This window comes from Alosa sapidissima, chromosome 21, assembly GCF_018492685.1.
Source record: "Alosa sapidissima isolate fAloSap1 chromosome 21, fAloSap1.pri, whole genome shotgun sequence".
Classification (NCBI taxonomy): Eukaryota; Metazoa; Chordata; class Actinopteri; order Clupeiformes; family Clupeidae; genus Alosa; species Alosa sapidissima.
In genome coordinates, this window is record NC_055977.1 from 8,908,466 (window position 1) to 8,920,430 (window position 11,965).

The following is an 11,965-nucleotide window of genomic DNA, read 5'->3' on the forward strand; positions in this document are numbered from 1 at the left end:
TTAATCTCTTTTCTCCTGCAATGACAAAGGGGGCCACGGAATAGCTAACCCCTCAACACACTTTCTCAAACAACAGGTAAGTCCTTAGCACAATACCAAGTATGATACAAAAGTTATGACACTTATCAAGCAATGATTTGGCTGTGCATACATTATAATGCAATTAGTGGCAAATACCACTGCTTGGCAACTACGGTAACTTCCTCCTTGAAAGATGTAAATTCATCCATCAACGTTTCACCACATGTACCAAATAAACCATGGCAGAAATCAGAGAAAATGGCATTTCACCAGCACATCGTTGCTGCGGTTGTTTTTGTTGGCACTGTGCAGCGCTTAACACCTCAGCAAATGTCCATACACACTTAAAACGAATATGTTCCAGATAGGGACAATACAGTTTGTTTTGTTTCCTTTTTTTATTTGTTACACAATATGTGTTGAAAATAACAAAACAACTGTGTCCAAATAGGGACAACACATTTGTTTTAAGAGTGTACCTTCCTCTTTAACACTTGGTATGACATATAAGTAATCAGTAGTTGTAAGAAAAGAATCTGTTATTTCAAAAGGTTTGAGCTGCAAGTAGGCTACAGTATGATACTGTATATCTAAACTGTCACCTACTTCCAACTGTCACCTGCTTCCAACTGTGACACAGAACAGCTGAACAGCAAGACAAGAACAGGAGGGAAGAGTTTTACAAATAAAATAAAAATGGCGACAATTACAACACCTAGAGACACACACCTGGAATGTAGCTAGTACAGTCTCAGAACAAGAATAATGTTGATCTCCATTTGCCTACTGAGTACTGAACAAAAAATATAAATGAAGGATTTTATTTTATTGGGGCCTGACAGGCATCAAAAACTCATTCTACTGTAACAATGACAAAACCATCTCAGTCAGGACATAGGTCTGCGGTCTTTGTGTGTTGCTACATCTCCAGCCTTTCTTTCTTTTCTCTTGTCTTCTACATTGTTCATTTGTGTTTCAAACACACTTATCCCACACTTATCCCACACTTATCCCACACTTATCCAGCAGTCTGCATGGGGGGGGGGGGGGGGGGGGTAGAAGAGAGATACCTGCAGACAGAGTCAGAGAGTCCCAGCAGTCTGTGTTTGTGTCTGTCTTCCAAGGGCGTCGGACTGGGGGTACAACCAGTACTGATTACTAGGGCCCCAAGGGGAGGGAGGGCCGTTGACAAGTCTGGAATCTATTTTATTATATTTATTATGGGGCCCAATCAGGAGTGCTTCTGCACAGGGCCCAGGATCTTGTGCTACGCCCCTGCTGTCGTCTGCACTTTGCCTTCTAGGTTCAGTCGTTCAGACTCACCCACCAGAGAAGTCCCCCAAGTCTTTTTGGTTTCTCTTTGAACTATCAACTGTCTCGTCTTTTTAAACATCACCCTCTCCATATCTCCTCACACCACTTGTCTCTCACTGTTCTGTTCTCTTGTCTTCTCTTCTCTTCTCTTTTTGTTCTCTTCTCTTCTCGTTTTCTTCTCTTCTCTTTTCTTCTCTTCTTTGCCCATCTCATCTCATCTCGTCTCATCTCTTCTCTTCTCAGCAGAGATCATCTTTTCTCTCCCCTTTTCTCATCTCGTCTCATCTCTTCTCTTCTCAGCAGAGATCATCTTTTCTCTCCCCTTTTCTCATCTCGTCTCTTTTCTTCTCTCCTCAGCAGAGATCATCTTCCCTCTCTCCTTCTTCTTCTTCTTCGTCGTCGTCGTACTCCTCCTCCTGTGCGTCCTCCATCTCGTCCATCTCCCTCACGCAGTCCTCGCATCCCTCCGTCCCGCACCCCCCGACCAGCACCATCCCCCCACGGGCCATGTGCCCCCCCGGGCCCATCACTAGCGCGGCGTGGGGGGGCCAAATGTTCTCCATCAGCGTGCTCTGCTGGGCCTGACGCAGCAGGCGGTTGACGGAGTACATGCTGCCGCCGCCACCGTCAGTTTCTGTAATGACCTCATCGTAGGAGGGGGCGTGGCTTGCGGCGCGGGCCTCCTCCAATTGGATGCGCTGCCGGTGCCGGATCTCGATCAAAGTCTTGGTGTAGGAGTTGAGTGTGAAGACAGCCGCGGCCATGCAACAGCTGAAAGACAGCCAGGCCATGCTGTGGAGGAGAGGGAGGCGGGGGAGAGAGAGAGAGAGAGAGAGAGAGAGAGAGGGGGAGAGAGAGAGAGGAAAAAGGGGAAAAGGGGAAAGAGGGAGAGAGAGAAAGTTGGAGAGAGGAAAATATGAAAAGTTGAAGAGAGACAGACAAATATTGAGAGACAGTTTGAGTAAAACAGTGTGTGCCGTGTGTGCTTAAAATGACAGTGTGCATCAGACAAGTCGTCCGCACTTGTCAGACAAAAGGACGGATGGACACTTACGCAAAAGACCAGCCGTAGTCCCACTCCTGTGGCCGCCAGTCTTTAGGCCCCATGCTCACGGTCATCTGGAACACTGTGGTGTACATCATATGGGCCACCATACCCATCAAACCTATCCACAGACAAACGAGAGAGAGAGAGAGAGAGAGAGAGAGAGAGAGAGAGAGAGAGGAAAACAGAGAGAGAGGAAGCACGTGAGAGAGAGAGAGAGAGAGAAAGAGATGGAAAGAGAGAGAGGGGGGGGTGGGGCACCAGAGATGGAGACAGACACAGAGAGAGAGAGACTTATAACTAATCTCCTTTCAAGTATTAATACTTTGTTGTAAATAAATCCACATAAAAGCCAGCACTGACAGATATATACACAGTATATATAGGTTACGAAACACATAGATGGAAGGATGAGAAGAGGCCATAAGAACTGTGACATAATTGTTGGAAGTGCACAGAATAGAAACATAATAGCTGGATTAATGGAGTGTAAGTGTCTGTGTGTGTGTGTGTGTGTGTGTGTGTGTGTGTGTGTGTGTGTGTGTGTGTGTGTGTGTGTGTGATTGTGTGTGTGTGTGTGTGTGTGTGTGTGAGAGAGAGAGACAGAGAGAGAGAGAGAGAGAGAGAGTGTGTGTCAATGAGTGTATACAGAGAGGAATAATTAATTCTGCTTTGTGGTTTTATAAATCATGCTCTCTCATAGGGCAAACCTAGAGAGTCAGTTGAGGTCAGATTTGGATGACAACACTTTTGTCAGACAAGCCTTGTGTACTGCCATTGGTCAGGAGCTGATGCGACATAATTTATGCTATGTTATATAAAAATAAAAATAGAATCAGTGTTGATGGCCTAAGCTATTACCAACCAAATGTGATTGCAGGCACAGTGTACGGAGAGATTCAGTGGAAGTGCATGCAGCTTTCATTATATATTGCATTATGTATCCATGTTGCCACAGAGGGATAAACCAGTATATGTAAAAGCAGAGGATCTCTACAGTATCTTTGTGCTTTGGTCCATAGTGATGTAACACATGTAAACCAAACATAAGAAAATAAACAAAAGAAAACTACCAAGGAGTGAGCGGACTTCTCTTAAACATTTTATAGTTTCCTGTCCTGCACCGCACCTGGGAAGTGCACAAAGTCTCTCTCTAAGTTGGTTCATAGTGATGCCATGGAGAGTGAACTGCAGTCATTTTTCAAATTCCTTTCCTTTCAAATTCCCTTAGCAATTAGTCAGAGAGCTGGTTGCAGCTTGGCTGGTCCCTATTGGGATACAGAGATGTGTTAAAAACAATGCAAGTTGTGTTGTTTTCAACACATTCGTTTTAAGAGTGTTGATGAGTGTTTATTGATTGTGTCAACTAAGCTGTGCGCTTTTGTTGCTGTGAAGCATTGATTGGTGTGTGTGAGAACACCGCATTGGGTTGTGGCGGTCTAAGAGATAGGTCAGAATATTACATTAGTGCATTTTATGAGCCCAACATTTGATACACTCTTTTCACACTGAGGCCGCCACTGAGTGGCAAGGGTGTTTTTTCCGCTCACAGGCGCTAGGGGGAAGCGAGATGGCCACCATTCAACCCGAAATAAGTCATATAACCATTCCAATGACTCAGAAGCTGTTAAGATAAGGTAAATTAAGCTAAAAAAAACCTGAATATTAATATTAAGCTAAAAAAACTGCATAGTTCGCCTTTAATGAGTGTAGTAGCTGGCATGTATATGGCTTGGTGTGTGTGTTCAGAACACACCTGACAGGACGGTGCACATGGCTGCAAAGGCGTTGATCTTCAGGGCATACATCTCCTTACTGAGACAGAGACAGCAGACCTCCACCCACATCATTAGGAAGCCCATGGCCAGCAGTCCGATGTACGCAAACTCAGAGATCATAGAAAGCCACAGCACACCTGAACAGAGAGATGGAGAGAGAGAGGGAGAGGAGAGAGAGAGAGAGAGAGAGAGAGAGAGGGAGAGAAAGTAGGGGGAGAGAGGGAGAGGGAGAGAGAGAGACAGAAATAGAGATGGAGAGAGGGAGAGAAAGGAGGGGAGAGAGGGAGAGAAAGAGGGAGGGAGAGAGAAAGACAGAAATAGAGAGGGAGAGAGGGAGAGAAAGGAGGGGAGAGAGGGAGAGAAAGAGGGAGGGAGAGAGAAAGACAGAAATAGAGAGGGAGAGGAAGAGAGAGAGGAGAGAGAGAGGGGAGAGAGAGAGAGAGAGGAAGAGAGAGAGAGGAGAGAGGAAGAGAAAGAGAGTATATAGATGTGTGTATGTCATAATTGCAATCACAACTCTCAAAAAATGTATGTATAGGGTCTATATAGGGTCATATCAAGCTGAATGTATTGAAATATCTGAGTCTGACCTTGTGTCTCTCCTGGTGTCAGCTCAATGAAACTCCGACAGACCTCCCCTTGGATTAGGAAGACAACAGGAATCACATAATCAGCGATCACATCAATATTGAGTAGTTAAGTAAATACTGAACACACACACACACACACACACACACACACACACGCACACATGCACACATGCACGCACGCACAAACACACACACACACACACACGCACGTACACACGCACGAACGCACGAACGCACACACACACACACACACACACACAGACACACACACACACACACACACACACACAGATTAGCATACACACATGTAAACACACACACACATAGAAATCCTGCCTTTAACGTTCACCTTCATTGTGTTTCTCGCAGGAGAGCCAGAAGCCGGTGTGGAAATAGCGCAGCATGTACTTGTCCTCGCCCGTCTCCCAGATGTAGTGCACGGCGTTGGCCATCTTCCTGGCCCGTATTCGCGCCTGCTCCTCCTTCTGGCTTGAGGTTAGCGTGATGTTGGAGACAGGCTTGCGTGGGTCAACTGTAGGACTTTCTGCAGAGAAGAGAGAAGGTGGGACAGTTTGTTGCTTTTGCTTCTTTTATTGGCTGATTGTAGTTACATTTATCAGCCTTCTTGATGTGGAAAATGTACCTACAGAATAGGTTTTATTTTGACAAAACAATATTTATTTGGGTTGCAGGTTCATTTTCACAGTTATCATTACACACCATATGGCTATCCCTTTTGATGCATGCACAAAGCATTCCTGCACTGTTCTGTGTTATTTCTTCTAACAGCAATAAACCCTCTGCTCTTAGGGAAGCAGCAGGAGTCACTCCGATGGGCTGTACGCCCTCTGAGTCAGGGCCGTAGTCACCATAGACTTTGGGGGGGGGGGGGGGGGGGGCGTGTCCCCCCCAATATTCAGATGTGACCAAAATGCCCCCCCCCAATATTCGGACATAGAAAAATAAATAAAGAAAAAACGCTATAGGCTACTACAGGAAACCAACAAGTCCAACCATCTGAAATGCAATCAAACGTAAATAACGCACAAATTAGTGACCTATTGATGGTTTCAGAGAGAGTAGCCTACACTGTGAGTGGTTTGTCCTGGAGGTTTTGCGTTTATCGTTTGAGGCGTGCGCTATCAAAAGCGTCCTGCACCCTACTGCGGTGCGGGCTGTCAACAATATCGCAAAAGATACCGGTACAATTCTCACAAAACTTGTTGAAAAGGTGTAGCACTGTCTAAGGAAACCCATTCATTTTTAAGCTGATCAGACTCAAATGGAACTTTCAAGCATTTACCATATTGTAGCCTATTTTCTCGCAATTATAGCGAAAGTGAAACGTAGTGTCCTTTTATTTGAATTTGTGCGTGCCTGTGTCATTCATTTCTTTCACATGTCTTACAACATAAATAATGCATTCATATGCTAGTAGTAATGTCAGAAATGAACCGGTTTATAAGCCTCTTAGAAATGGTTGTTGCATCTTGCATGTTACATTTAGATGCGCACTCAATCGCGAATCTATGCAGGCAAAACGTAGCATTCAATTGTGGCGACGGCACAAAAGTTGAAAAAACTTTTACAATGGCGGTGATAGCCTACAGTTAATGTGAATCGCAGACAATAACCAAAGAAAGGCTGTGTTTCTACATTTTAACACAAAACGTAATTTCTGTCAGAAACCAGCCTATAATGCATAGGGTAACTTGAGGTGAGTCAGACAGAAGAGGGACCTGTCTTAGTAGCCTATCTTGAATCCCATCCCTTTCAAACTACCTTAAAATTGTGTGATTAGCCGCCAGAATAATAAAATTAAAATACAAAATATAATTGGGCTATAGGTCCAAACCTATGAGTAAGCATTCAGTTTAATATAGAGGTTAGCAAAGATACTCTAGTTTGTATTTCCTTTTAAAATATACATTTTGGAGACAAATGGAGTGGATTATTGAATGGACCTACTGCATGGGCCCAAAAGCTCAGGGGGCCCTGAAGCCTAAGAAGGTGTGAAGTTGCTTCTCCGCCCTTCTCTTCTATTTCCACAAAACTCACAAGTCGTCATAATATAAAGGGTCTTTTTTTTTTTAAGTCTTCAGGGGAAGTATGCCCCCGGGCCCCCCTATCTTAACAGGGGAGGGTTTTTTGCATCTATGCCCAGGGGTTCATAATCCATCCGTGCCTATGTCCGTCAAAAGTTTGGTATATCCTAATTGACTGACTTAACTAATGACTTGTTTGTGATTTTAATAATATTTTTGCATGGCAGGAAATGTATTGAAATTCTTTTATTGAAATTCACACCGCACCACAGATTTGGTCCCCCCCAATGTTGACATCATGGCTACGGCCTTGCTTTGAGTGATGATCCTGTCACCCTTCCTGTTTGTGCAAACATGTCTGGTGGTGTGGCACACCTTGCTTCTGTGTTTGACAGTAATCATGACAGAGCAGACACAATGTGCAAACAAAAAGCAGTGCAACACATGGATTTATTTTAGATAAGCAGTTTAAGGGCACTGATATAACCCCGCACTCTAATGCTGTATGTATGTAACATTACATTTATGTAGCACACAAATCTGCCAGAAGATGGATTATCCACCACCGTTATATGACTGCGTGAATAAGGTTTGGCTGATGGTTTTGACTCGAGGGACAGTTGATTGCTTGCATGATTTATCAAGAGATTGAAAAAATGCCTGCCTGACATCTTCACCTTGGGTTTCAATGAAATAGATGATAGATAGATAGATAGATAGATAGATAGATAGATAGATAGATAGATAGATAGATAGATGATAGATAGATAGATAGATGATAGATAGATGATAGATAGATAGATAGATAGATAGATAGATAGATAGATAGATAGATATAGATAGATGATAGATAGATAGATAGATAGATAGATAGATGATAGATAGATGATAGATAGATAGATAGATGATAGATAGATGATAGATAGATAGATAGATAGATAGATAGATAGATAGATAGATAGATGGATAGATAGATAGATAGATACTTTATTGATCCCCAAGCCGGGGAAATTCAAGAAATACACTATGTGGTGCAAGTGGTGTATGCGTGAGGTGCAACTCACGCACACACCAAACAACTCACGCATACACCAAAGGCTGCCATGCAAGTGGTGTATGCGTGAGGTGCAACTCACGCACACACCAAAGGCTGCCATGCAAGTGGTGTATACCATATATACCATTTGGAGTTTGGTTTCAAAACACGATATCTCCACTTTTAAGAATATTATAAAACATGTTGTTTAATAACAGAATAGCAGTTACAATGAACGGATGTATGAAAATTAATTAAAGTTGAGGATAGAGCATTTGGACTCTTTCATATATTTATTTGGAGTAATTACACAAAGTACACAAATTGTCTCCTCAGTAATCTGTCCAGTGTTCATGACAGAAGCTTTAGATAAATCCATTCCCAATTCCCAAATGTCCCCATAGGTTCACTAGCAGAAATCATTGGTGAGACTGAGACTTCACTCTTTGCCAAATCTACTCACTTGAGATAATCTCTGTCTGTGTTCAGCAGGAATGTTGTATTAGAAGAATATGGGCTTAGAAAGAAACATTAATGCCACCGGGCGTGTAATCTCGGATTTGGGAATAATATACAATGCTGTCCGTAATATGGGGTCGCTGGTGGCATCTATGTATGTCATTTGTTATTTCTGTAACATATACCTTAGACTGGCAGTAACACAGCAAAACATCATGTGCTTTAAGACAAGCTGCGTGACAAATAAACTGACAAATAAACTGACAAATAAACCTGACATCCCATAGGACAAGAAAGTGTGCTGACAGCAAAAGATACCAACAACATGACATTTCCCAGAAACAATTTGATCACAAAGGGCCTCATTCACCAACCGTTCTTACGAAGAAATTTGTTCTTAAAACCCACTTATGCAGTTTTTACGAAGATTCTGGTATTCACCAATGCTTTCTTGTTCTTCGGTAAGAACAGAATCTACGAACACTCAAGAGCACATTTGAGAACTGACTTGTTTGTGCAAAATCAATGGTTATTGCATTTTCATCATATCTGCTGGTGTAAAATATAATATAATTTAAATTACAACTATATATTTTATCATTTATAATATTTTTTTTAATAAAAACATTATACTTATACTTTTTTTTATAAAATAATAATAATAAAATAAATTCCACTATTCCATTCCATTAGGGTAACACATAACACTTTTTTCACTTTTTATACTAACTACTAAATATAACGACTATTTACTGTTCAATTCCTGCAGCAGTGCTTTCACTTCAAGGCATGTGTCATACGGTAATCAAATTGGTGAAATTTCACCATTTGATGGGTTTTCCAGGATCCCATAGTGTTGGACACTGCAGCATGAAGCATGGCTGTTAGATTGTAAGCAGTGCCAAAAAACAGGAGAATATATGTGAGAATAAGGACCTCACATGTAAGTGGCAACTGATATGAATGGTAAATGGTAAATGGACTGTATTTATTTACTGCCCTACAAAGCCAGTAACTGCATTTTTTGTGAAATTCACTTTTTTAAACCAATATAAAATGCCATATCCTCTGATCAATCTATCAACATCTCATTAATATATATATAGATATAGGGATTTTCATTTTACAGTATCTGCTAAAATACAGTGTGAAAGACAAACAACAATGCTGTTTTTCTCAGTTTGGAATTTTCGTAGATACTGCACTTTGGCTTTGCAGGGCAGTATAGTGCTCTTTTACTCCTCCAAGTAAAGTGCTTTACAGAGTAATGCTACACATTCACCCATTCACTCTGACTAGAGTAGTATCTGTTTGGAAGCAGGAGGTAGAGTTCTCCAGAGTTCTTTAGAGTTCTCCTCTCTTATTGACCAATTATTTGCACACCTTGGAGGCCAGTGCTGCCGCTTACTATTACTACTTAATTTTGTATGTCCCCTTTAGCTGCCTCTTTACATTAGTAGAGGTTTTTTTTGTTTACAAATCCAAGTAACTACAATTTTCATCTCATTCTCTCATGTAAAAGACCATTTGTTTGCAAAGGCAATGTGAGAGTCCACTGAACAGCTTGTATATGAGTTACTCAGTAATTTCCTGTGTATTATCTGTATTATAAAACTGCACAACATCGTTTTGTGCCAATTAAAGATGTATATTGACCGCACCCGTGTTATAACCGCAGTGCTGATAGTCTAATTAATCAAATCAGTGCTTTAATCAGAAAGAAGAATGATGCAAAGAAATGTATTCATATTACATATTCCTATTTATAGCCCTCCCCTGTAGCTATGAACGATTTTTCAGGTTACTGAGTACTGTCAGTATGAAATAAAGCAACAAACAAAATCGGTGCTACCTAGCTTGAGTTGCTGCAGCCTACAGCTAGCCATGCAGGCAGCTACAGTGCTACACTCTGGGAGCATGATTTTTAAAATGCTGGAATTATCCTTAGTAGGTGGGAAATTCTGTTAAAGTCTCTCATATCAATGGCCTAGTTCAAGGGCCCACGGTCTTCTTACCAGTGGTGTAGGGTTGGCTGTTGTTCTGTCCACAGTTCTTCATCTTGACGGGAGACAGGCACGGAGGCTTGACCACCTTGTGCGTCCCTGTGCACCAGTAGGAGGTAGAGAAGGCCAACACCGACAACGCCAGGGCCAGAGAGGTCAGCGAGAGGGACAGGAGTGAGCGAGACCGGCGAGACATGTGCTCCAACATGGTGACACCCAGCGACAGTGAATGACCGAACAGACACAGGGGTGATTAAACAGTAGACAAAGAAAAGGACAAAGACAACAAAGGTTTACAGAAGAGGTTGTGCAATATGGGTAAAATGGTGAACCCTTTATTGATGTTGATTTGTTTCTGTGTGTGTGTGTGTGTGTGTGTGTGTGTGTGTGTGTGTGTGTGTGTGTGTGTGTGTGTGTGTGTATAAGAGAGAGACAGAGGGCCGATCGTATCGTATGGATGGATTATGCGCTATAAGGAGAGTATTGCGGGAACAGATGAGATGAGGGTAAGAAGACAGCTATAGCCAAACAGAGCAAAGAAGGGGGAATGAAGATAGAACATCACAGCCTAGGGTCAAAGGTCGGCGAAGCAGTGGAAGATAAAGAAGGGATTTAAGCAGAGTTGGAGGAGAGGGATGGATGGATAGAGAGACAGATGTATGGGTCGGGCCGAGAGATTCCCATTGACACTGCAGTCCACTTTGGCTCAGGCCAAAGGGCGTCCTGATGCCGAATTATCCATCCGATATTGGTTCGACCCAAGAGGTTAAAACAGTTGTCCAGTCATTGGGTGGGGCCCGCTTGGGAAGTGATGGGTTCAGCTTTGCTGAGAAGTGGTGTCGAAACAATGTGAGGAGGCATGATGGCAATGTGGGGGGAAAAAATAAATAAATAAAAAAGAAAGTGGACCAAGTTCATAGCTATTCCATCATCCTAGTTTCCCTTGAGTTCTGTCCCAGACAGCATGTTCCAGATCCACTTTCATAATCCCTTGTCTGTCCGTATAGAGACAGCTTTTCCTTCAGTTTTCATGCATTATTCCCACTCCACCTTCTTAGGGTTCTTGGAAAGATTAGAGAGTTCTACCAAACTGATTATTCCCACGTATTCAGTCTACCTCTCATTCCTTTGTAATCCTTAAAGATATGAGTTAAGCACTTCAAGATAGGTGCATCTCTTTAATCCCCTGGGATCCTGCATGCATCCATTTGCGTCTTATGATAGGACCTAGACAAAACAAGATGCACAGAAAGACGTAAAGACAATGAAGCAGATTATGGTTCTTTGAGAGAGAGAGAGAGAAAGACAGTATCCTTGAAATTGAGTCACACAATTGAATGAAATACAATCTAATCTCTTCTCTTTTAAACATGTCAGCTTTTACATCATATTTACTGTGCCTACAGAGTGCAAAACAGACAGCAACAAAAACGCTAACAACAACAACAACAACAAAACAACTAAAACAATTAATGGAGGTATGCAAGAAATTATTTCAAGCTCTTCTTTAACGAATGTTTAAACTGTTTATCCAGTGCAAATAGCTCACTGAGCTCACCTGCTCATTCCAGAGTTAGTAAGATACCCATGTGGTCAGTTTACAAATTTGACTTTAAAACCTTTGCTTATAGTCAATAATAACCCTCCCGCCAAATGTGTGAGAGTCAGTGCCAT

General features: G+C 42.2%; 1 protein-coding gene across 1 annotated transcript; it reads right to left on the bottom strand.

The window, feature by feature from the left end:
- Window positions 1–623: 623 nt before the first annotated feature.
- Window positions 624–10,636, bottom strand: si:ch211-232m10.6 (uncharacterized protein LOC572203 homolog). The gene is made up of 7 exons (XM_042077485.1): window positions 10,304–10,636; window positions 5,098–5,292; window positions 4,749–4,796; window positions 4,137–4,295; window positions 2,390–2,501; window positions 1,744–2,127; window positions 624–666 (listed from the first exon to the last, which is right to left on the bottom strand). The coding sequence occupies exons 1-7, from the start codon at window positions 10,497–10,499 to the stop codon at window positions 624–626; spliced, it is 1,137 nt and encodes a 378-aa protein (XP_041933419.1). The 5' UTR covers window positions 10,500–10,636.
- Window positions 10,637–11,965: the final 1,329 nt, after the last annotated feature.

What these genes read in the sequence shown, in the direction of transcription:
- si:ch211-232m10.6 (XM_042077485.1), bottom strand. Translation starts at nt 10,499, where the DNA reads ATGTTGGAGCACATGTCTCGCCGGTCTCGCTCACTCCTGTCCCTCTCG. An exon ending in CAGCCAACCCTACACCACTG is followed by an intron (nt 5,293 to 10,303) that starts GTAAGAAGACCG and finishes TCTTCTCTGCAG; the next exon opens with AAAGTCCTACAGTTGACCCA. An exon ending in CATGTGCACCGTCCTGTCAG is followed by an intron (nt 2,502 to 4,136) that starts GTGTGTTCTGAA and finishes GTCTGTGGATAG; the next exon opens with GTTTGATGGGTATGGTGGCC.